This window comes from Varroa destructor, unplaced genomic scaffold (genome assembly GCF_002443255.2).
Source record: "Varroa destructor unplaced genomic scaffold, Vdes_3.0 BEIS01000003.1, whole genome shotgun sequence".
Taxonomy (NCBI): domain Eukaryota; kingdom Metazoa; phylum Arthropoda; class Arachnida; order Mesostigmata; family Varroidae; genus Varroa; species Varroa destructor.
The window spans coordinates 17,686,188-17,710,561 of NW_019211456.1; the positions used below are offsets into that span (position 1 = coordinate 17,686,188).

At 38.5% G+C, this 24,374-nt stretch overlaps 4 protein-coding genes across 11 annotated transcripts; 2 read left to right on the forward strand and 2 right to left on the reverse strand.

Annotated features, from left to right (window-relative positions):
• The first annotated feature begins 90 nt into the window (after positions 1 to 90).
• On the forward strand, positions 91 to 5,954 carry LOC111248322 (uncharacterized). Of its 5 annotated transcripts, XM_086983995.1 has the most exons (9): positions 95 to 223; positions 471 to 759; positions 1,468 to 1,597; positions 1,834 to 2,133; positions 2,628 to 2,834; positions 3,074 to 3,341; positions 4,039 to 4,276; positions 4,520 to 4,623; positions 4,932 to 5,954. In XM_086983995.1, the coding sequence occupies exons 2-9, from the start codon at positions 638 to 640 to the stop codon at positions 5,111 to 5,113; spliced, it is 1,551 nt and encodes a 516-aa protein (XP_086840121.1). In that variant the 5' UTR covers positions 95 to 223; positions 471 to 637; the 3' UTR covers positions 5,114 to 5,954. The 5 variants fall into 5 exon arrangements, with proteins under 5 accessions (XP_022656199.1, XP_022656200.1, XP_086840121.1 ...); XM_022800464.2 differs by having other exon boundaries at positions 91 to 759; positions 2,673 to 2,834; XM_022800465.2 differs by having other exon boundaries at positions 93 to 759; positions 1,549 to 1,597.
• A 2,258-nt stretch (positions 5,955 to 8,212) lies between these two features.
• On the reverse strand, positions 8,213 to 10,394 carry ND-ACP (NADH dehydrogenase (ubiquinone) acyl carrier protein). The gene is made up of 3 exons (XM_022800495.2): positions 10,157 to 10,394; positions 9,018 to 9,185; positions 8,213 to 8,873 (listed from the first exon to the last, which is right to left on the reverse strand). The coding sequence occupies exons 1-3, from the start codon at positions 10,319 to 10,321 to the stop codon at positions 8,754 to 8,756; spliced, it is 453 nt and encodes a 150-aa protein (XP_022656230.1). The 5' UTR covers positions 10,322 to 10,394; the 3' UTR covers positions 8,213 to 8,753.
• Positions 10,395 to 11,404: 1,010 nt separating this feature from the next.
• On the reverse strand, positions 11,405 to 23,094 carry LOC111248330 (uncharacterized). 4 transcript variants are annotated; one of them, XM_022800490.2, is made up of 6 exons: positions 22,761 to 23,094; positions 20,640 to 20,761; positions 19,116 to 19,255; positions 18,102 to 18,235; positions 17,036 to 17,193; positions 15,830 to 16,554 (listed from the first exon to the last, which is right to left on the reverse strand). In XM_022800490.2, exons 2-6 carry the CDS (start codon positions 20,758 to 20,760, stop codon positions 16,442 to 16,444), a joined length of 666 nt encoding a protein of 221 aa, XP_022656225.1. In that variant the 5' UTR covers position 20,761; positions 22,761 to 23,094; the 3' UTR covers positions 15,830 to 16,441. The 4 variants fall into 4 exon arrangements, with proteins under 4 accessions (XP_086840137.1, XP_086840138.1, XP_022656225.1 ...); XM_086984011.1 differs by lacking the exons at positions 15,830 to 16,554; positions 22,761 to 23,094 and adding an exon at positions 11,405 to 11,552 and having other exon boundaries at positions 20,640 to 22,733; XM_086984012.1 differs by lacking the exons at positions 15,830 to 16,554; positions 22,761 to 23,094 and adding an exon at positions 11,645 to 11,992 and having other exon boundaries at positions 20,640 to 22,732.
• On the forward strand, positions 11,711 to 15,797 carry Urod (uroporphyrinogen decarboxylase). Its single transcript, XM_022800475.2, has 6 exons — positions 11,711 to 11,849; positions 13,355 to 13,547; positions 13,797 to 13,954; positions 14,292 to 14,465; positions 14,716 to 15,000; positions 15,400 to 15,797. Exons 1-6 carry the CDS (start codon positions 11,781 to 11,783, stop codon positions 15,577 to 15,579), a joined length of 1,059 nt encoding a protein of 352 aa, XP_022656210.1. The 5' UTR covers positions 11,711 to 11,780; the 3' UTR covers positions 15,580 to 15,797.
• Positions 23,095 to 24,374: the final 1,280 nt, after the last annotated feature.

The window sequence follows — 24,374 nt, forward strand, 5'->3', positions numbered from 1 at the left end:
TGTTGATGACGACATATTTTCGAGTGACTCACTCTCATCTTACTTGTTCAGCTATTTAATAGGAATCTTGAAAAAGATGGAATTTAGTTAAGTAACAGCGTTGGCCTGTGTAAGAACAGCTACTGAGCTTTTCCATTCTTCTAACCACACGACGGGATAATTAGGACATCCATGTCAAATTTCTAATAACTTGTTCGTCAAAGTCTAGAATTTCCTGTTTGAGGTACATTTAAATTCGCTAATAAACACATAAGCCATGTTCCAGTATCATAATGGCCCCAATTTTTGGCAAGGGATTTTATAGGTTCATAACACATGCACAGGTGCAGATTACAAGTGCAGCGGTTTGAATTGTAGTGGTCAGCTTTAAACGCGAAGTGCATCACAAAACCAGCAATTTTAAGTAGCGTATATAGTTTGCGAAGGTTGTGTGTAAATCAAGAATAATCAACGCGGGTGCCGCTTTATAGGGACGTGCATCTACACATTCGCCTGTTACGTTCGGCAAGCTGAATCCCAGGTGCATCTGTTTATGCTCTTTTTTGAAAATAGAAACGAAATATTTAGACGGTAGTTCGGACATTGAGTTCTAACTCATTACACTCTGACCAGTTTCGTGAAAACAAACGAGTTCATTATGTTCTTTGGAAGCGTGGGCCTTTTGATCTTTCTGCATATGTACTGTGCTACGACAATGTTCCCAAAACACATGCTTCGATACCCCGACGTGATCCGGCAGTTTCGTGATGCAGACCCATGGTAGGTGTTAAATAAAACCGACGGTGATAAAGGCAGCGTCTACATAATGTCTGCGTTCGAAACATTCGATTTTACCAGACTCGTGATACTTATACCAGAAAAATACGACTTTTGCTGGCTGTTGTAAATGGCCAACGGCACATGGATTGTTGTAATCGAAGAGGGCGCTAACACGTCCCTCCCCATGTAAGCTGGTGCGAAAACAGCAATTTTCTATTGATAGGAAAATTGATAGGATTTAATCTGCAGAATATCAGTAGTTGCCGAGTATAATGTTAATATAGTTCTGGACGTAAAACTCGGAACTTTGTGCACAAGCTATATGCAGAACATAATTATTTTAGTTAAAGCTAAATATAAAACGTTATAATTGAGTTCATAGCCACGCTTATATTGGGAGGTGTTGAACAAATATAGTACATGGTAGTTTTATGGTTAGTTACATTAACTAAAAGGATAGCTAATACATTAAACAAGAAAGCGAATTTAGGAAAAATCGAATTTTAGGTAGGAAAACTGTAAAACGATTGTCCCTCAAGACGTGTTAAGTGTTAAGAAAATCTTTAGTTTATCGCTATATGTATGTTAAAGAAATGAACAATCTAGAAAATTAACTTTTAGCAGATTTAACGTATCAAGGGCTTTATTGGTGAGAAGGTTATCAATAAAATTGATTATACTTTATTGTTATCACTGTAATAATTTTAGGTTCTTAAAATCCCTTCCCGATTTCAATAAATTTTTCGTGTCTCAAATTTCTGTTCAAAAAATAAATCATTCGGGGGAGAGCATCTACATCAACAAAGAGCTCATGGAAATCGACGTCAAGTACGGCAAGGTTAGTGCTCGCATCTGCTTTGTGCTCCCCTGCGTTTGCACCAGAAAAAACCCCAAACTCATCGTCATTCATATATAAAGGAATCAATCATCAGCCAGTTCATCTAGTTCATGTAAAGAAGTGTATTATAAGTACGATTAAACTGCTTTCACTTGTAATCAAACATTGGAAGTAGCGGCATCAGTGGACGTTGAACAAACTTGATTATTTATTTCAATATTTTTAAATACAAACAGATCGAAGAATATCGCAGCACAATCGCAGGCATATACGGCATTTTATATCAGGGCATCGACACAATTGGGAACGGTCTTTCTTACGACAAAGCACTCGTTACCTTTAATGTGAGCATGCCTTTCGATGAAGAACCCAATGCTAGGCTGGAAATTGGTTCGAGTTTCCCGGGCATCTTTGAAGTGATAGCTATGGGCACGACAAACTATGTCCCTGTGAAAAACATCTGGAAACTGCACTCTATACCGCTACTAGTGACTGAAGAAGGTCGTTACTTCAATATTAGCTTGGACTTCATTACGGTTAGTTGTGTCACGCATGATTTATAGGGAGACAATCGTTGCTAAAGAATATGTGCCCGGAGCTGCATGTATAACGTGAAGCAGCCGAGGGTTTTCTGAATTTTACCATACAAATAATTGTGGAGATTTTATCGTTCTCTCAAGTGCATCTAAAAAATGTCGCTCATATAGAAAGCCCTTAGGTCTAGCTGCCATAACAAGCTTAAACCATATAAGAAAAATCGCTAATTTAAATCTATAGCTATGGCTTCAGTCGTCAGCCTGTCTTATTGAACATTAGCTAAACTTTAAATGTATGAAACGAGAAATGTAAGAAATAGACACACAGAAAAAAAATATTTTGTTTTATTAATAAAGAAATATCTGCATATTAGCTTTAAATTTATTGATACATACATATTAACATATAAAAATCGGCGCCCTTGGTCTCACAATGACGCATTCAGTCCTATTACAACGTGCATTTGAAACTTTTAAATATGTTGAAACCATAGGTTTCGCTCAAGTCGAATGAAGGTAAGGTTTTTATTGACAATCAGATCAGCGGTTACTTGAACCTGGAGTGGAACATCAAAAGTAACTCGGTTTTGCTGTACGGAATGCCTGGAGTCGGCGAACTTGACCCACACAACACAATCATGATCAATTTCAAAAAAGAACCTCAGTGCTTGTATCGGCAACAGGAATGCTCACAAATTAAGGTAGCACATTTTTTTGTTTGTTAATTAATTTCCTACCATAGCTTTGAAATAAAATCATAAATTACAGATTACTTTACGTAATAATGGTTTAATTTGAATAATTGGTTGTTTTCGTTGTGATCGAATCAAGAGGTGTGGTTAAGATCAGTGACAACATGTAGCTCCTTCTTTTTTATACAACGGGTAGTTCTTTTTATTAATATTATTATTAAAAAAAACCTTAAACTTACTTAAAACAGGTAAATATAAAATCTGAGCTTTGGAACTCAGGTTATACCGTTAGGCCTTCATTTGAAGCCACATTTGCAACAGAATTCTCTTTGGTTGACGATCGGATATCAGCAGCCAAATGTATAGCGGAACTGTACGGTGTTCAAATTATGGATTTACATGGACTGCAATTTGTCAGCCAGAAACTCGAAAGACAGGCTAAAGGACCATCAGTTGTCGTATCTAAAATGAATGGAACGATCCTTCATAAGCACCTTGATTGTGACATTATACAAAGTGAGTAACACCGCCTAGCCGAAATTTGCTGTAGCATGTTTAAAATTCAAGAGAACAAAATTCAGATCACATGGAAGTTGAATTGCCTTTCTTTTCAATTTTGCATAAAAACAATGAAGTAATTTGCAGTCACCTTTCTGAAAACATTTAAACGTTTTCTTAGAGCAATTAAGTAGAGAAGTATTCAAAATCTTAATCACAGTGTAGCAATAGAAAGATAAAATACGCTACCTACTAAAATTCCTACTAAAAATACCTACTAAAAAAGAATGTCGGTGGTCTGATCTAGCCCTGCACACATATATATTTATTGATAAAATATTATTATGGTGCACAAACAATTCCTTAAACAAAATGTTAAAAGATAAAGATTAATGTTTGCAGAAATACAATAATAATAAGTTAGCTGAATACATATGCTGGACATTAGTACGTTCTGGAATGGAAAGTTGCCTCTTTCCCGTGCTTGGTTGAGGAGACGCATGTTTGCCCGCAACGGCACTACTGCATAAAATGACCTTTCGCGCGACATAATATGTTCTAGAATTTTGACATAATAATGTTTAACACAAATAATGCCAGCGAAAAAATTCACTTCACTTTGTTCGTATGTTTATTTTTATGCAACAAATGCTCTACAATAATTGTTGGCTCAAATATACGGTACTCTCCATGTGTTTCGTCTATTTCTTTTTAGGAATAAAAGAAATGAAATATCCCGCGAGGTTACCGCAATGCGAGTGGTCGTTGCTTTCACTTAAACATGATTTGAATTACGGGAAGAAGAGATGTGATCATTTCGAGAGCTTTCATCCTAAAGAAATAGGCAAACCGGACCGTGGCGACCCGACTAGATATGGCGACGGATTAAGCGTTGCCTCGGCAAATGCAGATGGACAGTTACGACTTATGAAAGTGATAGGATCATCAATGAGGCAAGTTGCAAGTATGCCAGGGAATTCTACCTTCTACAGAAACGGTACCAAGGGTTAAGTCTGCCAGTACCAATGAAATCTCGACAAGTTCCACTAAGTATGTCTAGAAAAACCGTGGCTGATTAATGATGGTTAGTTACTTTGCGATATGTAGTTGCATTTAGAAGCTTTTTGCTTTTTTTAATTAAAATATTCTCCATTAACCTGAACCAAATTTTGGTTCCGACGCAATTTAATCTACAGATCATACACTACTGTGGCGGAAATAGAAGGGACAGAGAAAAATTTGATACCACATTCTGCCGGCGAACACGAAAATGGCGGGAGTGAAAACTCTACTGAAGCCGGTATGAACTACTGCAGTTATTATTTATCCTAGAAATATGTATATTTCATATATTCATAATTAGGTTACTGGAGCAGTTTGTCGTGAGCCCTAGAGCTGCGGCCAACTGTTTCTTGCCAAATAGGCGAATCAGTACAATAACATGCTATGCAGTATTACAATATCTGACTCTGAACTATGCACTTTATGCTCATTGCTATTATTTTGGTGATGCAATTCTGATGACATTCACCTATTTTTGGGTTCGTTGTTCGGGATGATCTAATGGCACGGATATCGATTGCCACATTGACGACGATCTACTTGAAGCAACCCCATCAAACCCAAAACCTTCATGGGGCGAACTGCATGATATACCCTACAAGTCACGCCTAGTCCATCTTACCATCATTTTTAGTGCTCTAGCAGGCGTCGCAATAACCGCATTTATTAGCGTGCTCTGTTATTATTGGCGTCGGGATTTACGTAGCTACCCTCCGCATCATTCGTGATCTCAAATGTTATCTGAAAAAAGAAGCAAACGTTTTATAATCGAATCAAGTTTTTATATTGGCGTCGCCTCAGAAGAACCTGTGCTTTTCTCACCCGACATACATTAATTCATAATTATCGTGCCAGTTATCGATATATGGCCACTTCGCTCGCTTTGTAAAAACAGACTTAGTTTAAAACGTCGCGGAGATACCATTTGAATATTACTACAAGCAGCGTCTAATTACAACACATTTTTAACGTGTCCTACCAATGTAGAGTACACCCAGGGACTGTGAAATCGGAAATTTCGTTAACATGTTTTTCAACGACTTTTACGAATGTGTAATAAATCGAATCAAATTAATATAATAATTTTTTTAGCTCAGTTAGCAGTTGAATTCAAGGAAGTTAGTGTGTTACAGTCCTTTGTAAAAACAAAGTTAGCTAAATTTTTAGTTTTTGATGCCGCTCGTATCGAACGGCATCGAAGGTATTTTCAGGTTATTTATCGATCATTCATGTATACTACACTACAATATAGATAAAATAAATTCCAAATTGTTGATATACGTATGTGTAGGTAGGAAATGTATTATTTAATATAATACTTAGCAAGGTTAACCATTCAAAATGACTTCTCAGTTATAATTCGAGTTAACGACAGTGTCAATTGTGTGTGATAACTATGACTATGGTTTTATGACTCGTTGATATTGGCCAAGGTTCCCAACCAACTAAAAGATGCATATCTTTTGCTTACACACTAAACGCATAATAAACCTGAATTCCTACTTTCGAAATCGACAACTCCGACAACCAACGAACAAAATAAAACCTAACAATAAGCAAATTGTTTTATTTATTGGGTATTTGGTCTTTCTGTTTTTGCTCTATATATTCTAAACCTTTTTCTATGTATTCATAATAGGCGCTAGCTTGAAAGTGTGTGCCAGATGTGGGAAAGAATCAAGAGCAACGATCTTGGAAGACACTACGGATAACTATTAATGTTTACGCCCATGTTGACTTCTTATATAAGGAACCACTGTTGCTGGAAATATTAGACCGAAAGCTTCTAAATTAAATTTCACGTCAAGAATCTTCCACAACATTATGCGTATACTTCTCATGTTTTACCTTATGCAGGAGTGCCTTACACTCTACAAGTGCGGTATCATTATTCAGCGTCCTCAGTTTCACCTAAAAATTTATTGATCTATCAGACGGCTAGATTGCCGAACATCTATCACATACGAATACTTAATGTAGAACGAATGCGGTAAGTTAAATTTAAGTGAACCAATTTCAGTTACGCGAAAGGGACTAGAACAAAATAGAGGTTAGTCTGTTAAGTGAAAATCTAAAAATTGTTCATTGTTTGAAGAATATCCTAACCAAATGAGCTTTCTACCCTAGCCGGGACTTTTTATTGCAATCTAAACCATATGCGTTTACCTCTGCGAAAAAATCATTAGGTTTTTGGAAACAGCAAGTTTGAACGTATACTTAATGCTTTAGTAAATAACAAAAGAGAAAATTCCTTACACAAAGATCCTCAAACAAGGATCAGCAGAATTGGTCTATGAAGTTCCACTTGCACTCATAAAATATAGCACGTACGCTAAAGTTTGCTAGTCGTTTCAGTCCAAGCAAATCACTGCCGAATCCGAATAAATTCCATACAATTTTTCGTTATAAAACGTAATAAAAAAAAATAAATAAAATGCAATATTGATCCTAACGCAGTATTGATACTTTCATCCACTTAAAAACCATGCTGTGTCCTTCGAACTGAAACGATTATCTTTAATCTTGTGCATGGGTTACTTAAGCTCGTAGCACAAGTTGCTGATATAACCCATATAGAACAGACCCAAGTTATCAGGCTCCTACAAGCAAATCCAGCGGACTTTGAAATTGGATAATTTTCCGTTTTTGGTGTTGAGTGACGATTTTAATATGTGTTAGAAATACTCGTCTTTATTTTTGCGCACTTGCCCCAGCGCTTTAGCAGCTTTTAGACAGCCATCCCCTATTCTTCATAGCTCCCATATTCAATTTCTCTATCTACGACTTCTAGAAGTGAATAGTGGATGTCCTTAGCTCCCAGTTGCCTTTGTTAGGGCATCAAAAGTCCAGTAATGACACGGACTTGGAAAATAAGGGGGTTTTGCTCAATTCAGGAAATAATTGAAGCAATACAATGGGACCAGGCATTGTTATTAAATAGCCAGACTACGTACTAGAAGTATCGTGCCAGCAATACGCGAATCCCTTGAAAAACTCGAGCAGTGGGCTGCATTCACTTTTCTATTTTCGGTGAATAGCAAATGCCCCTGACGTCAATCGCAAGTATTACTATAACCTTACGTTCCATCCTATTTATCGCACTTAATTTCTGTACAGAGCGACGCTATTCTTTTACTTGGTCTTTCTCCAATCACTGTGCGCGCTTGGGTCTTCACCTGTTTTGCTACAGATCTTATGAACAAGAACTTTTACAAACTACCAAATCACTAAAAAGTCAATTTCATAAGCTTTACCACATCCATTAGCTCATTAGGCGGGACTGTCTTTTCGCGTTAAGTTGATGTGTAGAATTTGCTTATACCTCACACAGAAGCATAACAACTTTTCGAATGTTTTTTTTTTTATACAAAAACAAACTGGAGTCTTGAGGATCAACTTGCAGAACCTAGTTTTATATCTGATTCTTTTGACAATGCCATTTCAAAGCCGGTTTAAGCATTTGCCAGAGGTGCTCTCGACAGACATGCGTACCTTCTTTTCTTCAAAACACCTGTAGGGGCATAGAATGATTTCCACTATCATATTACCACCATCCAAAGCGTCAGCTAACGCGCTGTCCAAAGCTTAAACATTCAATTTATTCCCATCAAAATTGAAAAAATAACGTTATCCATTCTGTCACAGTTCCCTGGCGTGGAAAACACTAATTGAATGCTATAACATGCAATAAATCCAACCCGCTTTCTAAATCCCATTTCATCTCGTCAGTTTGAAGCTTATTCCTTCTCGTATGACTTATATTACAGTTTATATCCTGTCCAGCCTGGAAATTAGACAAGATTGCCTAGTCACAAAAACACACAATATCTAAAACCGATTCTTCGCCTCAAATATTTTTATTTTTACGAGTTTTTATTTATGTCGTTTTTCGTTTGTTACACGCACCCTTCTGCATTTGTTAACCGCGGCGCTGGCACTTGCCACACAGTTACTTGTCTAGTCACTGCCACAGCTCGAAAGATGACAAAAGTCCCAGCACCATAATCATATGACCAACATATACATCAACCGCTTCCTCTTTTTCTCGTTTTTTATTTTCAATTATGTTTTTATGGTTACTTTTGTTTCTTGTTGTAACCGATTTATGTTTGTTTTTTGCATGATGTCTGTCTGTTCGTGTAAGTGCACGTGTGTCTGTATATTTAGTTAAAGCGGTACAGTTTTCGCATGTATTTCTATGTGTAATTCTTTAGAGAGGGCTGTATTCTATTGGTTCACATTTTGACTAAGAACTAGACGTTTGACCGTGTCATCCGTGCATTTTTTTCGCTTTTATGACTATTTTCTGTCTTTACACTCAGCATTTGCTAGTAAGAAGTCGCTGTTGCATTGACAAATTAACTTCCACTATTCGTAGACATCCTCCTTGTCAGCGATGTAGCGCACAATGTCCTTGACTCGCAGAAGTTTTTCAGCGTCCTGATCCGGAATTTCGAAGCCAAATTCGTCCTCAATTGCCATTATCACCTGAGGGATGAAAAACGAAATGTAAATTAGCCATACTTGAATCCAATTTTCTGATCTTTACAACTAGACTATTGTTGCAATCGCTACCTGTATATATAATATGCAAAAAACCTCAGTTACGGCCTAGCATTATACTTAACATACCTCAACACAGTCAAGTGAATCGAGTCCCATGTCATTTACAAGATGACTTTCCACACGGAGCTTATCGGCATCGATTTTGTCGTAGAGCTTTAGAACGAGCATTACACGATCCTCAATAAGTTGTAAAGACATTGGAGGCTTATCCGAATATTTCCGTAGGCTTGTAGTCTGCTCAGATAAAAAGCGGAATAGAACAAAACGTTAAAAAAGTCTTTTACGTAAAATGACAGTCGTAATGGTTGCTTTAAGATGATCATGCAAATTCGCTATAGAGAAATACTCCGATACAGTTCCAGACGACAGATGTAGTAAATGATATAATTGCTGTGAATCTTAGGCAAACTATACATACACACCAAACACTTTTGAGCATAGGTAAAACTACCGCATCTTGGCTAACGCGACTTCAAACGCTTCTTGTTCTATATATAATTTACTTCAATCGTAATTGCGGTTATCAGGGTCACAGGAATATCTTCATTATATATTCAATACCTAACAAACCTAGTTCCTTAGTGGGCAAGACTTGAAATCTCAGAGACTTCGCAGCTTTCTAAAACGGATTTCTTCTAATATTCTTGACAACGAATTCTAGAACACTTCTTATCATTTCGGTATTCATCTGAGATGGTCAAAGGACAGTTACTTTGGACTGCGTACATTTGACCGCACTCATACTCGCGTTGTCATATGAACGCTGTAGCTGGCTGGCCGATGACAGACTAACACAGCTCTGTAACTCTTAGTCCGTCAACTGATACCGGAAAATCTCCCGTTTACACTGCAAGTTTACATACTGATTTTAACTCTTAAATGCAAGTTTGATATCACTGAGTAATGTGCGGTTCTAACAGCCTTAGCTTAGTATTGATCTATATTATGTGTGGGTATTATCTTACTCATGCTGACTTCTCTTTGGCATCGCGCACTAACTTTGATAGCAACTATTTCCTACAGTCCCGCTAACTTTCCGAGTTTGGAAAGGCCCTTAGGTTTATTGCTATTGCGAGCTACATATGCGCCCTACATTGACTACTGCAACTAGTCGGTTATCTCACATGAATTTGGTGAAACAATGTCCTTAGGCTTATACATTTAAGCACCCCCTGAGGGAGACCAAAACAAAGAACGAAACTGACCTGCGGTCTGATGAGATGAGCGGAAACATCAAAAAGCTGTTTTCTTCGATCTTGAACGGCAATCGTGGAGCCGGCTAGGTGCCGCGAGGTTCTAAGGCAGGGGCCATTTCGCGCAACGAGAGCGCCCACCATACGTAAAAAACTTCCCAAAGCGCGACTCGCCATCGCTCTTCTCTATAGCAATGTGCCCCCTTGACCACGCTAGATACCGAACGATGCGAGACAACCGGGCCGTTCCATCGTCTGCTAGCGTTCGTGGAACTCACTCATTTTCAAACAAAACAGTCTCCACTTAGCGAACCACACACAAATAGCTTGCAAAGATAATAAATGGGCGCGAGTTTTTAAAAAAAACCATGATAGGCATTTTAACAACTGCTAATGTCTGGATAATTTCGGTCACTTCTTTCTATTAAATATGTATCAAATATGTTCCTGATAAGACAGTTGAAATCTGTAGAATCAGTAGGGAAGACATTTAGATTAAAGAAAAATGTAAAGATGACTGCAGTAAACGAAAATAAAAATACTCAAGCATTCTATTGATTGTTGGGTCTGTGAGAAAAACTTGAGGAGAAAATTGGCTGGCTATTCCAATTAAATTTTATTTTCACCCACTAATGAGTTAATATAATTGCAAAATTATGTTGCATGTTAAAAATAGGATTGATTTTAATATATCAATACCATCTCATAGCTGGGTACAATCATTTGGCACTCATGATCAATATAACGTACTTTCTAGCATAACAACTTAATCTCTTAGCTCACTTATCTATCTAGTGGAATTTGCTTCTATTTGCAACAATTCATGGCAATTAGATGTTTGAATCTTAAGAGATTTATTGTAAAATAAATTTATTTTAAATTATTTATATTAAGTACAAACATTTTAATATAATAAGATACATAACATATTAAGATAATAACGGTTCTGTAAAACAGGTTTGAACAGGATATTAGCCTTAAAACAAATTTGAAGATTAATCCTAGCTGTTGAATCTTCTCAGAATATCGCTGAACGCGTTGCTAAATACAAGAACATTACTGCCAGATACTTCGCAATAAAATAAAGAAAAGTAATTACATGACAAGAACAGCTTTGGTTAGGAGTTTTGAAGTCAATTTTGCGAGTTGTTCTAAGTGCATATGAACTATCTGACCCATTCTCCACGTCTTACAATTGATTCTTATTAGCCTGATAGTATCACCATACAGACACATATAAATGTGGGCATATTACCTTCCACTGCTTCTCTTTATTGATCCACGAACCGAATGAAAATTACGTTTTCATAAATATCCGGGTCCGCAGGCCTCTCTCCCATCATCAGCTGGGTTGGAGAGGGTTTTCTCTCTTGCCGTGGTTGTGTTCAGCACATCAGATGAACAACTACTGCCCGGCGGAAATGAAAACATATTCATGCTTTGAGAAAGTTCTCACACCAGCTGTGACTAACAACCGCGAATGTGATCGAATTTTTAATAAAACACAATAAATAATTATTGAATAATTGCTTGACGTATTCAGTCAGTAAGAATGGATATAGCTACGTTGTATGAGTCCTATTAACGGCGTTAAATTTTCATTGCTGCTGTGTTGTAAGTGGATTGTAAGTTAAACATGAGTGACTTTCCTGAATTGAAAAATGATTGTATCTTACGGGCTGCTCGTGGCGAGGTGGTTGACAATGTAAGTATATCCCCCTTCATTTATTAGCAGTGTAGCTGAAGTTTTTTTTTGATAACTAGCTGCGCTAATAGCCTGTCTTGATCGTACACGTACCAGTCGCTCAATCATCAAACGACGTGGTGACTATCTCCTACACTGGCGATCTACAGAATCAGATTTATATCAGTCAGTAAGTTTTATCCTATAAAAAAACAGCAATATTAAGCTGGCACGGTGACTGCCTTTATGCTGTCCGTCTGTCCCAACTGTTCATCAACATATGCAAAAAGGTTAATAAACATTTGTTAATTAATAGTTATTAATAAATAAACACAACAATGCCCGTGGAGATTCGACTAGTTGGCCGATAAATTCTTGCAGACACAAGCTGCATAAGCTATTGGTTAGACAAAACATAAAATAGTCTGGTAGGTATAACGGTACTCATTAAGCTGCGATGTTTTTATAAAACTACTGGAGCGCAAAATCAGATTAACACTTATAAGCTCTTCACGTCCAGGGTAAAGGCCCAAGGCGACTCACGTACACATGAACTTTTCGTGTTTCTTTGAGGACAGTGTTTTCTAATTTACACAGCTGCGGTGCTTCCTTCCATTGGTCGATCCCATTTAAATCTTGAGGGTATAGCAGTACAAACGTTTTAGTAGGATGTATCAATTAATTAGTGATTTTCAGATTTGCCAGTGATTTGTAATTCGTATAAGAATGTTTATAGAAGCGCCTCTTGAGCGAAAATATTGCCAAGGGGTAGTGATTATTTAGCCACTTCAGAGAAAGGCCTAATACTTGTTTAGAATTATATTCGCGCATACTACGATAATTTTAATGCTCTAGAATACGAAGCGTCATAATTATGAGAACGCACACGTTTTTCATTTTCAAATAACTATTATTAATATTATTAAGTATTTCGTTGTTATTGGTATACTGCTTTTAAAACTAAGTTATTAACTCACACTGATTACAATGTGATGCGATACACTTGTTACAATATTAAGCATGGTTATATAAATAGAATCAGGATCGTTTTTAGGATTTCCCTAAATAAATAATAGCTTTATCGTTCAGTCTATCAGTATGGGCGCCCTATTTACAAAACAACTCTATCGGCAAAGTAGTGCTTTCATTAAATGTGAATGATCTTTCCATTTTACTTGAGTTATCACTTACTGTTCGTTAATGAACCTTTCTAAGGAATTTTCTTGTCTGCATTTGTTGCCCTACATCCCTTTCCCTTTGTTTCAAATTCAAATTTGGCAGATTCAACTAATAAATAAATAAGCCGAACCACGTCTGTTTTTCTATAAATTCAATTATTTCTCACCGGAAGTTTTCTTTCCGAATCGCCCGAGCGCCCATTGTGACCATTTAAAACGATCTGCTATATCTATGGTAGTAATTGCAGTATAAAAGTTAATGAAATTATAATTATAAAAATTAATAGGTCAGAAATAATTTCTTGATTAAACAAAGTTACCTTCAAAATTTTGCTCGCTTGCTTGTAGGTTCCCGTTTGGATCATGCGACAAGCTGGCCGTTATTTGCCCGAGTTTATGGAAACAAGGAAAAAGCACACGTTCTTCGATATGTGCCAAAAACCAGAGGTAGCATGCGAAGTGACGTTACAGCCTATTCGAAGATTTTCCCTTGATGCAGCGATAATATTCTCAGACATACTGGTTATACCCCAGGCGATGGGTGAGTAACTAACAGTTAGGTAAAATAGCCACGTCAGTGTCTGTGTCGTCTGTACATCTAATAGCTGAGTGCATACGTGTGACATGAGTAAACTTCGCTAACAATCAAAAATATTATTAATATTATATATAAGAACATTTCGAAAAATCTTATATACAGGAGGAACCCCTGAGTTACGATTTCCGTCTTCTTCAATACGATAGTAACTAAGTTTCATTTCGTAAACCTTGTGCACGTCCTTTCTATCAGGAATGAATTTAGAAATGCGTCCCGGAGAAGGACCTGTCTTCACAGAACCTCTGAAAAACCCAGCCGATATGGAGCATTTGAAGGATATAAACGTTAGCGAAGACCTCAAATACGTTATGGATGCAATTAGTACTACCCGACGAGCTCTCGATGGAAAGGTAACAATTGGACATTTGTAAAGACGTTGTAATATATCAGGTATTCTACTTCAATAGCTTTATGAATATGATCGAAAAATGATTATCTCATCTCCCAGTTTCTGTTGTGAAAACGTCATATTAAGCCTGAACGACCAAAGAAAGGTTTATTGTGTCAGAATTTAGTAATAAGGAGATCACATCATAATGCCTGTTGTCTACAGACCCTTGTTCAAATAAGTGGAGTTGCAATAAATGCAAACCTTCACTTGTGCTTTTTTACACCGCAATAGGGCACTGACCGTTTCCTAAATTAACTGACCTTCGCTTGTTTGCCTTGATATATCCTGCTTTGAAGGTTCCGCTATTTGGCTTCTCTGGTGCACCCTGGACGTTAATGTGTTACATGATTGAAGGAAAAGGATCGAAGACACAATCGAATGCTAAAAAGTGGTTGTACCGCCATCCTTCTAAAGCTGACGAACTCCTTTTGCGACTTGAAAAAATAATTGTAGAGTATATGGTAGCTCAGGTTAGTTAATGTGACCTCAACCTGTTTTGATTATTAACCAACATACCGTTTACATGAACCGGAAACCGTATCAAGTTTATACAAGAGTATGTACCTATTGTCAGCATAATTCTGCATGTATTATCGTTTAAAGCAACAAACATGGTATAATAATCGTAAGTTCAATGCCGATGTATACCGAACGTGCTTTTTAACAGCACCACATCGGCAATAAGCTTAACATCGGACGTGCTTAAATATGACATTTTAGGTGAGAGCAGGTGCCCAAATACTGCAGTTGTTTGATACGAATGTAGGGTTCCTTGATGAAAGAATGTTTCTGCGCTTTGTGAAGCCCGGTTATGTGCGTATTGCCACGGCTGTTCGTGAGAAACTGTCAAAATCGTTTCGTTGCCCCCCACTTTGCTTGTTCCCTAAAGACGCCCATTTTAATCTTGTCCATCTGCGCGATGCGGGTTATGATGTGATTAGCGTGGACTGGGCTATCACTCCCGAGAAGGCACGAGAAGCCCTTGGAAACAACGTCACTATACAGGTAGAGAAATATTTCTTGCTGTCTCTATACTGGCAAAGGATAGCGCACTAACACTGATTATTCCTAGATGATATGAACTGTTTTTCTAATATGTTTTTGTGCACATTTTAAATATGTTTTAATGCGGCATGGTTATAAGCTCATTCTCGCATTACGGTTAATTAATAGCAGACCACTGACAGTTCTTTATAATACACTATTGATTTTTATAAATAAGGGCTATTGATAAAAAAAATTTGTCGAAATTACGTTTTCAAAATAGACTGGCCTTCGAAACGAACTTTCATCTAATCGAAAATCATATTCTCAAATCAAAGTAGATCATCAATGACGATTATTTATCATTTTGGTCACAGTCAGAAGTGGAAAATACTGATCCAGCGTTTAATCTTTTCATAGGGTAATCTGGATCCATGTGCTCTTTACGCTGATGAAACAACGTTACGTGAATTGGCACGAGAAATGGTAACTCGATTTGGCAAAGAGCGCTACATAGCAAACCTTGGCCACGGAATGTATCCTGATATAGACCCGGATAGAGTCCGAGTATTTATAGAGGCCATACATAGCGTTAAATAAGTTGAATATAATGGCGACAGCTTGAAGAGCAATAGATGGTAAGCCATCTGTTAGGGTTGTTCGATAGGAACCCATTTATTTATTGTAGAACTGTACCAACGATGTGATTTACACAGTATTTTGTACTCAAGTCTTTAAAAATGGTTGACTGTTACAGAATTAGCAAATGTATGTTATTTATTATATGAGATGACAATAAATAATAGATTAAAGTGTAATCGAATTTTCAATATAAGAAAAAAGTCTATAGTGTTATTTCACTTGTCATTTATATTCATCGTTAATTATCACAGTAAACAAAAAACAACCTAAAATTATAGAACAATATCAAGGTGATATGTATGTACCTCAGAGCTCTCCGTATGACTACAAGGATCTTCGCGCTGATTGCGGATATACAGCTACCGCTATGTATCGGGTATCAACGTTGACAACCATTTTGCAATTACATTTAAAAAATTTTTAGCCCATGCTTCACATGATACAATTAGTTGGCAAATCACTATTAAAAAGCCCGTATTTTAGAACTTATTATCTATATATATATATATATATATATATATATAATAAGCGGTGAGACGTCTTTCTATAATGTCAAACTTAAAAACTTCATTGCTAATCCGTAGAAAATATGGAATGTGCCATTACGAATTAGGTGGAATGGACGCTGTTTTAGAAGAAGATCAATTTCTATAGGAATTATTCGTATTGTGATGATCATAGGCAAACATAATTAGCGTTGTGTTTAGAGAGCAGCTCTAGTGATCTAGAAACGTTCATTTGGTGATATGCAACCGTAAGACTTTCAGATACTCTTACCACAATGCAGACTGCAAAAACTAATTAAAAGAAAAATGGCAATTTATCGTCGAGATTGCTTTGAATTTTCATTAAGCCAGGTAACGCGCTTCCTGCCGCTGCTGCCGGATCCGGTTAATGGAGTGTTTGGCGGATACTTCAGAATGCCAGGAGATGCTAAGTGTGTCATTGAAGTACCACACACAAATCACAATATTCAAGTTACGTTAAAAGCTCTGTAGTCTGTTTGAGGGGTACGTTGTTTATAAAAATCGGAGCCTGCGGAACAGCGAAGTGCGTCGCATGGATGAATTGCTTCCCGTGCATTTTACGGTTCTACTTTTTTTTTTCACCAACGATAGTCTTATCAATGTTGTTAATTAGACAACTGCCTACCTTTAAGACACATTTTTAACTGAAGTTCTATTGAACAAAATTGTATTCCTAGCTTTTGAGTTTATGGTGCGACAAGTTCTTTCCTTCTCTATATTAAGCCAAGGACGTTTGATAGGGATTATTACCTGAGGTACCTACGACCGATGAAGTCCTCCTAGGCTATTTGAAATATTAAGTTCTACTCAATACGTAGACAGGAGCCAAAATAGCAACGTTACACGTCTACATTGAATTTGGAATGATAGAGAAGGGATATACTAACTAGTTGAAGTCATCGTAGTTCTAGACGTATAGTCAGAATTACGATCTCTTTCCTGCAGTCGAGCGCGCTTGTCTGTGGCTTCTAGAGCACCTCGTCTTTTACGTAATACTTCATGTATGTTATCCTTATTACTAGAAGAAGGTCCTGCAGCAGGCCACCTGTGAAGGGCATTAATTTTTAGTATCTGTTGGTTTGCATTTATCTGGTGCATTGTTTTCAACACCATTTGCAGTATTGAGGTGTGAAATAATGAATGATGACAAACAATGCCATTCGATTTACAAAATGTGGAGAAGATTCATGTTACTGGTAGACAATAACACTTATACGAGATGGACCCTAAGCTAATTCGTAGTTGTAAATATGAAGAAATTGCCTGCACGTTGCTTAAGCCTCAATGGGACGGGAAATCACAAGCTTTATCCATTCCATTAAGCTAACTAGTGACTCGAAATCTATGTATAATAACATCACAATCATCTTTTGTATCCCGCTGACCTCTTATTGTTTGGATTTTCTCAAGTTTTGAACAGTGATACGCATTTAAAATTTGCGAAAGGCCTTTAAAGTAAGTAAACCAAGAGACAAATGGCAGTTTTATCCCTTGGAATTAATCTTTTTTTTTTTTTTTGAGACGAACAGTTCCTAATAGCGGCCTACATGTTATACCTGAATCTGTAGTTGATTTGTGCGCCTGGATTGATTGTTATTTCAGTAGGATTAGTTTTCTATACGTTTGCATGAACATATCAGGTACAATAGCGCGTGGCAAGTTTTGATTGCGATGATACCGCCACTAAAGAGCGATTCCACAATAGATAAGTTCAATTATGTCATTGATTGTATTATTTACATCCGATTAGTTTACATGATCATTATAAACACTAGATAAAAATAATTATTCGTTTAACTTTACATTGATCCAATGCAATCTAATATGCAAATAGTATTTTCGAACTGAACTTGAGCTGTCAAGTTAACCTGGGTTCGTCCAAACAACATACGCCATACAGAATGTATGATTGAAAAAGGAAAGGCGATTTTCTTCAGCTAATGAAACACTTACTGAAGTTCTTTAATTTTACTTTTCCAATAGGAGCATGCTTCATCAGCTTTGGCAAGCTTTTCGTGCGCTCTGTGCAGAATTCGTTCATGGGAATATATTAAGGAGCGCCGCAAAGACTTCTGAAGGGCGAGAGCCTATACGAACGAAAATAAACAATGGGTTAGAATAGGAAAATCATTGTTTCCGTCATTGACATCCTTCATACCACTATATTGGATGCATTATTAAATTATTCCATGCATTATTTAGCAAAACTACATCGGCACCCGTGCGCACCAAAAATTATTCTCCAAAAGTTTGCTAACATCTCTTTATACCGCCAGTCTATTATTGTGCCTATCCGTTCCGTTACTGTTTCTTCCTCACACTAGTGACTACAATTAGAATGGAAACTGCACCGATGAACACTGAGCGCCGTTGTTTGACCAGACGATTAGCAGTCCTTTTCCAACGAATATATCATCAAATACGACATGCGAATATCATATGCCTGAACTTCATCGGCGTGCTTTGTTACACATGCAACCGCTCTGTTGTTCCCGATGTGGTTCAATTTGCATTTGCCGCGGTTGTTATTGGCCTTTTGCGAGAACACTGAAACGATCCTGAAGGTGATGAAATAGCTAGTCTTTTATGTCCTTACAAATACGAACCTCACTTGAAGCTGTAGCAACTCGGCGTTATCTGTATGACTTTCAGAGCACTGCGTAGGTAACCCTGTGTTACTCACAGACACACATAGCTGCTGCAGTTATTATTCCTTTTATAACGCGCACCGCAACCATACACTTACAAATCCAGTGCAATCCAACCAAATCAATTATCTTCACTATTTCGAAATTATTCCAAAGACTGTGCCCTACTCCTGTAAGACCTTCTTGGTCTGCAAGAATCGATCTGGTGGAACTGAAATAATTACATTTTGAATTTATCGATTCATTATTTCCATCCAGGTCATTTGTAACTTTATCATTTCAGTAGTTGTGTGCTAATGGGCTACTGAGTGGAATTTACCTTCGACATCGATCTGAACACAGGCCTGACCGAGATGAAAAGTTCCTTTACTGCTGGGGGCGCTCTATCGTTGATCATGACCAGGCGCGACCTGTTACCGCAACGACGGCAACTAACCTCCTGATATTCGTCCTTGGGAACTAGAATAGTAAAAACGCATGTTTTGTTTGTATATGTTGATTATACAATTTCTGTAATTCGTAATTTGTCGACGTTCTGCAGTGTGCTAATGTTGGGTAGATTCGCATTGCTTTTTTTAAATGCAGCCTTGTATCCTTAGGGATAGCATAAACCTTATTTTTAGGAATAAAAAGAACTTAATTAGTTTGAATTAATAAATTTTGTGTCACAACAACGCGCAGTAAATTAAATGCATCTAAATCCCAAATTGTATCTACTGAAAGCGATCGAGTGAAATAACATATGCGATATAAAAATGCGTAGAAAATTGCTAAAACATGTAAAATGGTTTCAAAATAAGAAGATCATTTGTAATAATGTCAAGTGAATCAGACTGCTGATAGCATTAAATTGACCTTTTGGCTATGTATTTGATGTATGCTAGTTATAGAGCCAGGAAACCCGATGAGATTAACACATTTGCAGTACAGAAGAAATGCAAAAGTCTTATCGTCGACAGTTTGTGTGTCTGACACTTAAAAATCAACATAATTAGGTCGAGGATGTCGCTTTCCGTTTTTGGTATAGAAATAGTAAGTAAAGCTAGACTCGATAAGTTTTCATCCATGTCAAGGAGATTGCGAAACGCTTATTTAAGCATAAATCAATAGTAGACAACTGCTGACCTGATGTCTAGAAAGCGCTAGCAAACTTGTTGCGAAACAAAAGGACTCATATCGGCGACATTATTTTTACAGCGATAAACGTCGTAAAGTTATAAGTATCTTTCCTTCAAGGCCGTATTCGAATTATAAGCTCCAATAGAATTTTTCTAGTTGCAATCTATCAAAGAATAATGTGCGTTGTCAATGGCTTCGGAAGTGTTAGCGAGTCACATCGTCCGGTCATTTTGAATCTGGAGCCTCGCACCCCTCATGGCGGAAAACGCGAAGTCAATCAAGTCTTGCCGTAACAGATTTGACGGAGAGGCGGCTGGCTACTCCCGCGCGATCATTATACGCGGCCGTTCGAATCGAGTCGCTGTTGATATCCAAACGCTGACTCGAACGGAAACTGTTGTACGCCGGTTGCTGCAGTGTGGCTTCGCCATCTTAGTCAGTCAATCAATCAATTGATTTATGTTTGATGTCAAACAGAAGGCTACGAACAAGTTGCACAGACTCGTAATATGATATTCTACAGTAGGTAGAGTATCTCTGACATACGTGAGAGATCACATTTCTGGAGAGATAGTGACGCAATGGCAAGACATGTTTTCTGCAATATTTATCTCGTTCAACGCGAATTCTATAATTATACAATTTTACAGTATCCCGCTACTATTTGTAAATTCGAAAGCGAATAACTAGTGCGCAAATACAAATATAGGCTTATGTTACCTACCTGAAACACATCGGTTGCATGTTGTATGCATACAGTTGCTAATGAAGATAGGCACGGAAACTGACCACTCGATAGCACAGTGAAGACAAGCAGGTTTGAATTCGGCGCCTTCGAAGGGCATACTATGTCACATTTTAAAGTGAAAAGCAGAGATTCATTGATTCTGTGGGTGTATCGTATGAAATTGCTTTGATTAGTTAAGACAAATAGATACGCTGGCTTATCACCGAGTTGCTGGCGCCAAATTTTAAAGAAGACCGACTAACTATCAAAGCAAACCTCATAGTACCATCAAATACTTGTTTGTTTAGTTGTAGCGCTTAAAAAGTTAATAGGTAACTTGCGGCTAAATGACCTGTGCTGTTCCATACGATTACATTGGTATGGTAGCAGCAGCCTAAGCAACAGCGGCAGACTTTTGACATAACAAATATTGTTTGGAGCAAGTAAATTGGATATTTAGTCCGTGCTCGAAACGACACCGTGAACTCTTACGGGGACACCGAGTGTTTGCAGTTAGGAAGCATACAACAGCGACAGGCAGCTCAGATACTATTGTGAGGCAATATCGGAATATAAACGGACGGGAAGCTTCTTGTTTTATGTATAGAAAACGCAACCAAATAATTGAACATTACAGTTCTAAAGATATACAAGCCAAACGCGTTATGACTGAGAGAAGGATATCACAGCGCTCGCGGTTTGCCTTCACGAAGTACGCATCTTATTTAAGATCATGGCAATAGAGGTCATGGGAATTTCGCACCAATATAAGCTTTGGATCATGAAATGTTTTCAAACATGTCTGTGCTACCTTATTTAAGTACGAACAAGTCGAAAAAGGTCGAGGGAATTCATAGTTTCTTCAAAAATTGTTTGTGTTTTATTTGTGCATTATTTATAACGTTACTGCGCGCGTAAATGCAGTGTGTAGCCTGTGCTGCAACAACTAATTATTCTGGCATTTAGCGAACAACGAGAGCTACGCTACCGGGGGACAGTAAACGGCCAACAGACTTGAGAAATATCGATGTGTGAAATATGTTTGAGAATACTGGGATGAAAAAATTCGAATATTTTTTTCTAGGAGAAACCAAAACAACAAGCGTAGAATGTTGTTAAAAGAAAACTAGACGCATTTATATTACGTTAGAAACTCAATAGAGGATTGTGGCTAGTTCGACGTTTGTATGCTAGAAATTTGTTATGATTTTAAACATCTCAAGACATAGGCCCAATCTTTAACTATATCACTCCTTTAAAGTGTGTGATGTTTGTCAGTGTTTATTTTATCCGCCGAGATTGCTTTGCATGTTATTTGGATAACTTCTGAAATTGCTGGTTATGCGGGAACTTCAGGAATGCTGGTTAATTACAGCTTTGATAACCAGAGACCCTGGATACTGCATGACCAATAAAAAAATAGTTATGATCTTTTGATAATTCATGAGGATCGAGTCATAATAATTCATAGATGAAATTTTAATTTTTTAATTCGTATGGTCTATCCCCTGTTTACGAACTTTTCAGATCATTTGGCATTCTAATAGTGTTTCCATAAAGCTGAAAAGAGCAGTTAGCTGAGATGACTCTCGTATGAGTCGCACTAATTGTCTTCGAAATTCCAAGTCAATGTAACGGAACTGGCGTTTATAGTTCGCCAGCTTTGTTTCTTGTATGACTCATTAGCTACCTTGCCGCGGCTGTCAGTGTTCTACAGGGATCTGTTACACTAAACAAAGCCAAGTCCGGTGTTTGAGGACACTACGTGAGTGTTTACAATAAAATTATGCATTCGTTTATATTTCAACCTGCTGTAATTGATTTTGGTTTTAGAGACATACTGCACGAAATCGAAGAAGACGCTCGTTTCTAGTTCGTTAAGTTCTTTTTACATTGCTATCAGGCTTACTGTTATGGGCCCTAGTAGCAGATTACATTGCTTCTAGGGTATTGAACTAAATGTGTTTTTGTCAACAAAATGTGTTCAACTTTCATAGCTCAAGTTCAGTGTTCGTGGACAGCGGCATCCGGATAGCGAGGCCTATGGCTTAGTAAATATTTTTGGGAATGTAATCAAAAATACCCTTTATCTCTTCTTTCATATTATTAATATATTACCTGTTTTGCTCATTATTTAGGTTCCGAAAAGTATTCCCGCCTTTTTTTTAGCATGTCACATGACCATTTTAGCCTCCGGCTAATCTTTGCACACGCCTACACATCATCTCGTAGCCTCTCAGAGTTTAAATCGTACCGCGCGTGCTTCTCCCAGGTCGCAGCCTTTGTAATGAGCGCACAGGGGGCGCACCAATCTGTCCGTTCCGCACAACGCCTGGCTGGCTCTCTGGCTGGTTCGTTCATAGCTGACAAGCCAGAAGGCAATGGCAGCGGATATAGCAACGAGAGACTCAGCTTTCGTTTACCCTCACTTTCAACTCCTTCTTACCCGATTTCGCTCTTTCTCTCTCTCTTGTTCTCGAGCTCTTTTTTACTCGGTTAGTGATGGTCTGGCTCGCTCGATGCCACAGGAGAGGAGCAGCTCAAGAGAATGGCGGCACGCCAGAGAGGAGTGGGCCAGTAGGACGACTGAGTTCAAGGGGCCTGAGCAGGACACCATCAGCAGGGTTCGCGGCAATAGGACGGTGGCGATGGTGGCAACAGCACTAAAGGGTCAGAGCAGTCAGCGCTGATGCTGCGGATTCTGCAACAACGAGTCTACTGGAAAAAAGAGAGAGATCGAAAACTAGAGCGTGTTACAGAGGAAGAAGGAGGAAGGGGAGAGTGAGACGGCCACAGTTACTGCATGCGGATAGCCTCTATCCGGTTGGGAAACGGGGTGGGGCGACGAAAATCATAAGTGGCAGAATGACAGAAGAGAGAACGTACGAAACGACTGGAAGCTCAGGCTAGAATGAAGGAAAGGATACGGCAAAGGGAGGGTGAAAGGGGAAAGAGCGAAAACACAAGCCAGAGGATGGATAGCGGATAGATGGTGGAGACATGACCAGAGAATGAAGGAAAAGGACAAGGTAAGAGCGAAAAAGGTGAGAGTCGGGGAGCAGATTGGAAATGAAGAGCGCAGAAGTGGGAGAGAGCGAGTATGTAACAGACAGAGAGAGTACGGGACTGAGAGAAAGGGAGGAAAAGCTGCTGCTGGATAGCTCGAAAATCTACCTGCTGCTGTTGGCGGGCAGACGGACTACGTACGGACGGACGCAGCGAACAGCGAGCAGAATAGACTTGCAGAGAAGCAAGCGAGGAAGGAAGGCAGAAACGGCAACCGGAGCAGACGCTGGCGGTACGGTACAAGACAAACAGACGCACGGACGCGCACAGACAAGGCCAGCCGGAGCAGAGGGAACAGAACAGGCACCGAGAGGTTGGAAAGGACGAAAACAGGCTGAAGCAGACTGGAGAAAAGGGGCTGACAGGAGCTAGGCAGCAGGAGAGTGTACAGCTGCCGCTGCTACTATTACTGTGTGAGTTATAGTTGTGTGGCTGAGGTCGGAACTTGCCTGGTCTGGCTAGGATAGCTGGCTGGCTGGAGGGTCGACGGCTGGAAGTTGCGGTCCGACAGGCAGGCGGGTGTCGCGGCGCACGCCCCAGAGGCTCAGAACGCGAGAGATAAAGAGAGCATTTAGGACCCCAAGAAGAGCCCTTGTGTAGCAACGAGTGTCGTGTGTGGGGCTGAACTTGTGCCTGTTAGTGGTGCGTGGTGCTGCTGCTGGTGTA

Bases quoted from the DNA above. Each gene is read 5' to 3' on its own strand.
- LOC111248322 (XM_086983995.1), top strand. From the start codon at position 638: ATGTTCTTTGGAAGCGTGGGCCTTTTGATCTTTCTGCATATGTACTGT. The intron at 2,134-2,627 runs GTTAGTTGTGTC...TTGAAACCATAG, and splicing joins TTAGCTTGGACTTCATTACG to GTTTCGCTCAAGTCGAATGA. The intron at 2,835-3,073 runs GTAGCACATTTT...TACTTAAAACAG, and splicing joins AGGAATGCTCACAAATTAAG to GTAAATATAAAATCTGAGCT.
- ND-ACP (XM_022800495.2), bottom strand. From the start codon at position 10,321: ATGGCGAGTCGCGCTTTGGGAAGTTTTTTACGTATGGTGGGCGCTCTC. The intron at 9,186-10,156 runs GTCAGTTTCGTT...TTATCTGAGCAG, and splicing joins CTCATCTCATCAGACCGCAG to ACTACAAGCCTACGGAAATA. The intron at 8,874-9,017 runs GTATGTTAAGTA...TTCATCCCTCAG, and splicing joins ATTCACTTGACTGTGTTGAG to GTGATAATGGCAATTGAGGA.
- Urod (XM_022800475.2), top strand. From the start codon at position 11,781: ATGAGTGACTTTCCTGAATTGAAAAATGATTGTATCTTACGGGCTGCT. The intron at 13,548-13,796 runs GTGAGTAACTAA...CCTTTCTATCAG, and splicing joins GGTTATACCCCAGGCGATGG to GAATGAATTTAGAAATGCGT. The intron at 13,955-14,291 runs GTAACAATTGGA...CCTGCTTTGAAG, and splicing joins GACGAGCTCTCGATGGAAAG to GTTCCGCTATTTGGCTTCTC.
- LOC111248330 (XM_022800490.2), bottom strand. From the start codon at position 20,760: ATGCCCTTCGAAGGCGCCGAATTCAAACCTGCTTGTCTTCACTGTGCT. The intron at 17,194-18,101 runs GTAAGTGTTTCA...TGCCCTTCACAG, and splicing joins AGTAAAATTAAAGAACTTCA to GTGGCCTGCTGCAGGACCTT. The intron at 16,555-17,035 runs GTTAGTATATCC...TGACACACTTAG, and splicing joins AACTACGATGACTTCAACTA to CATCTCCTGGCATTCTGAAG.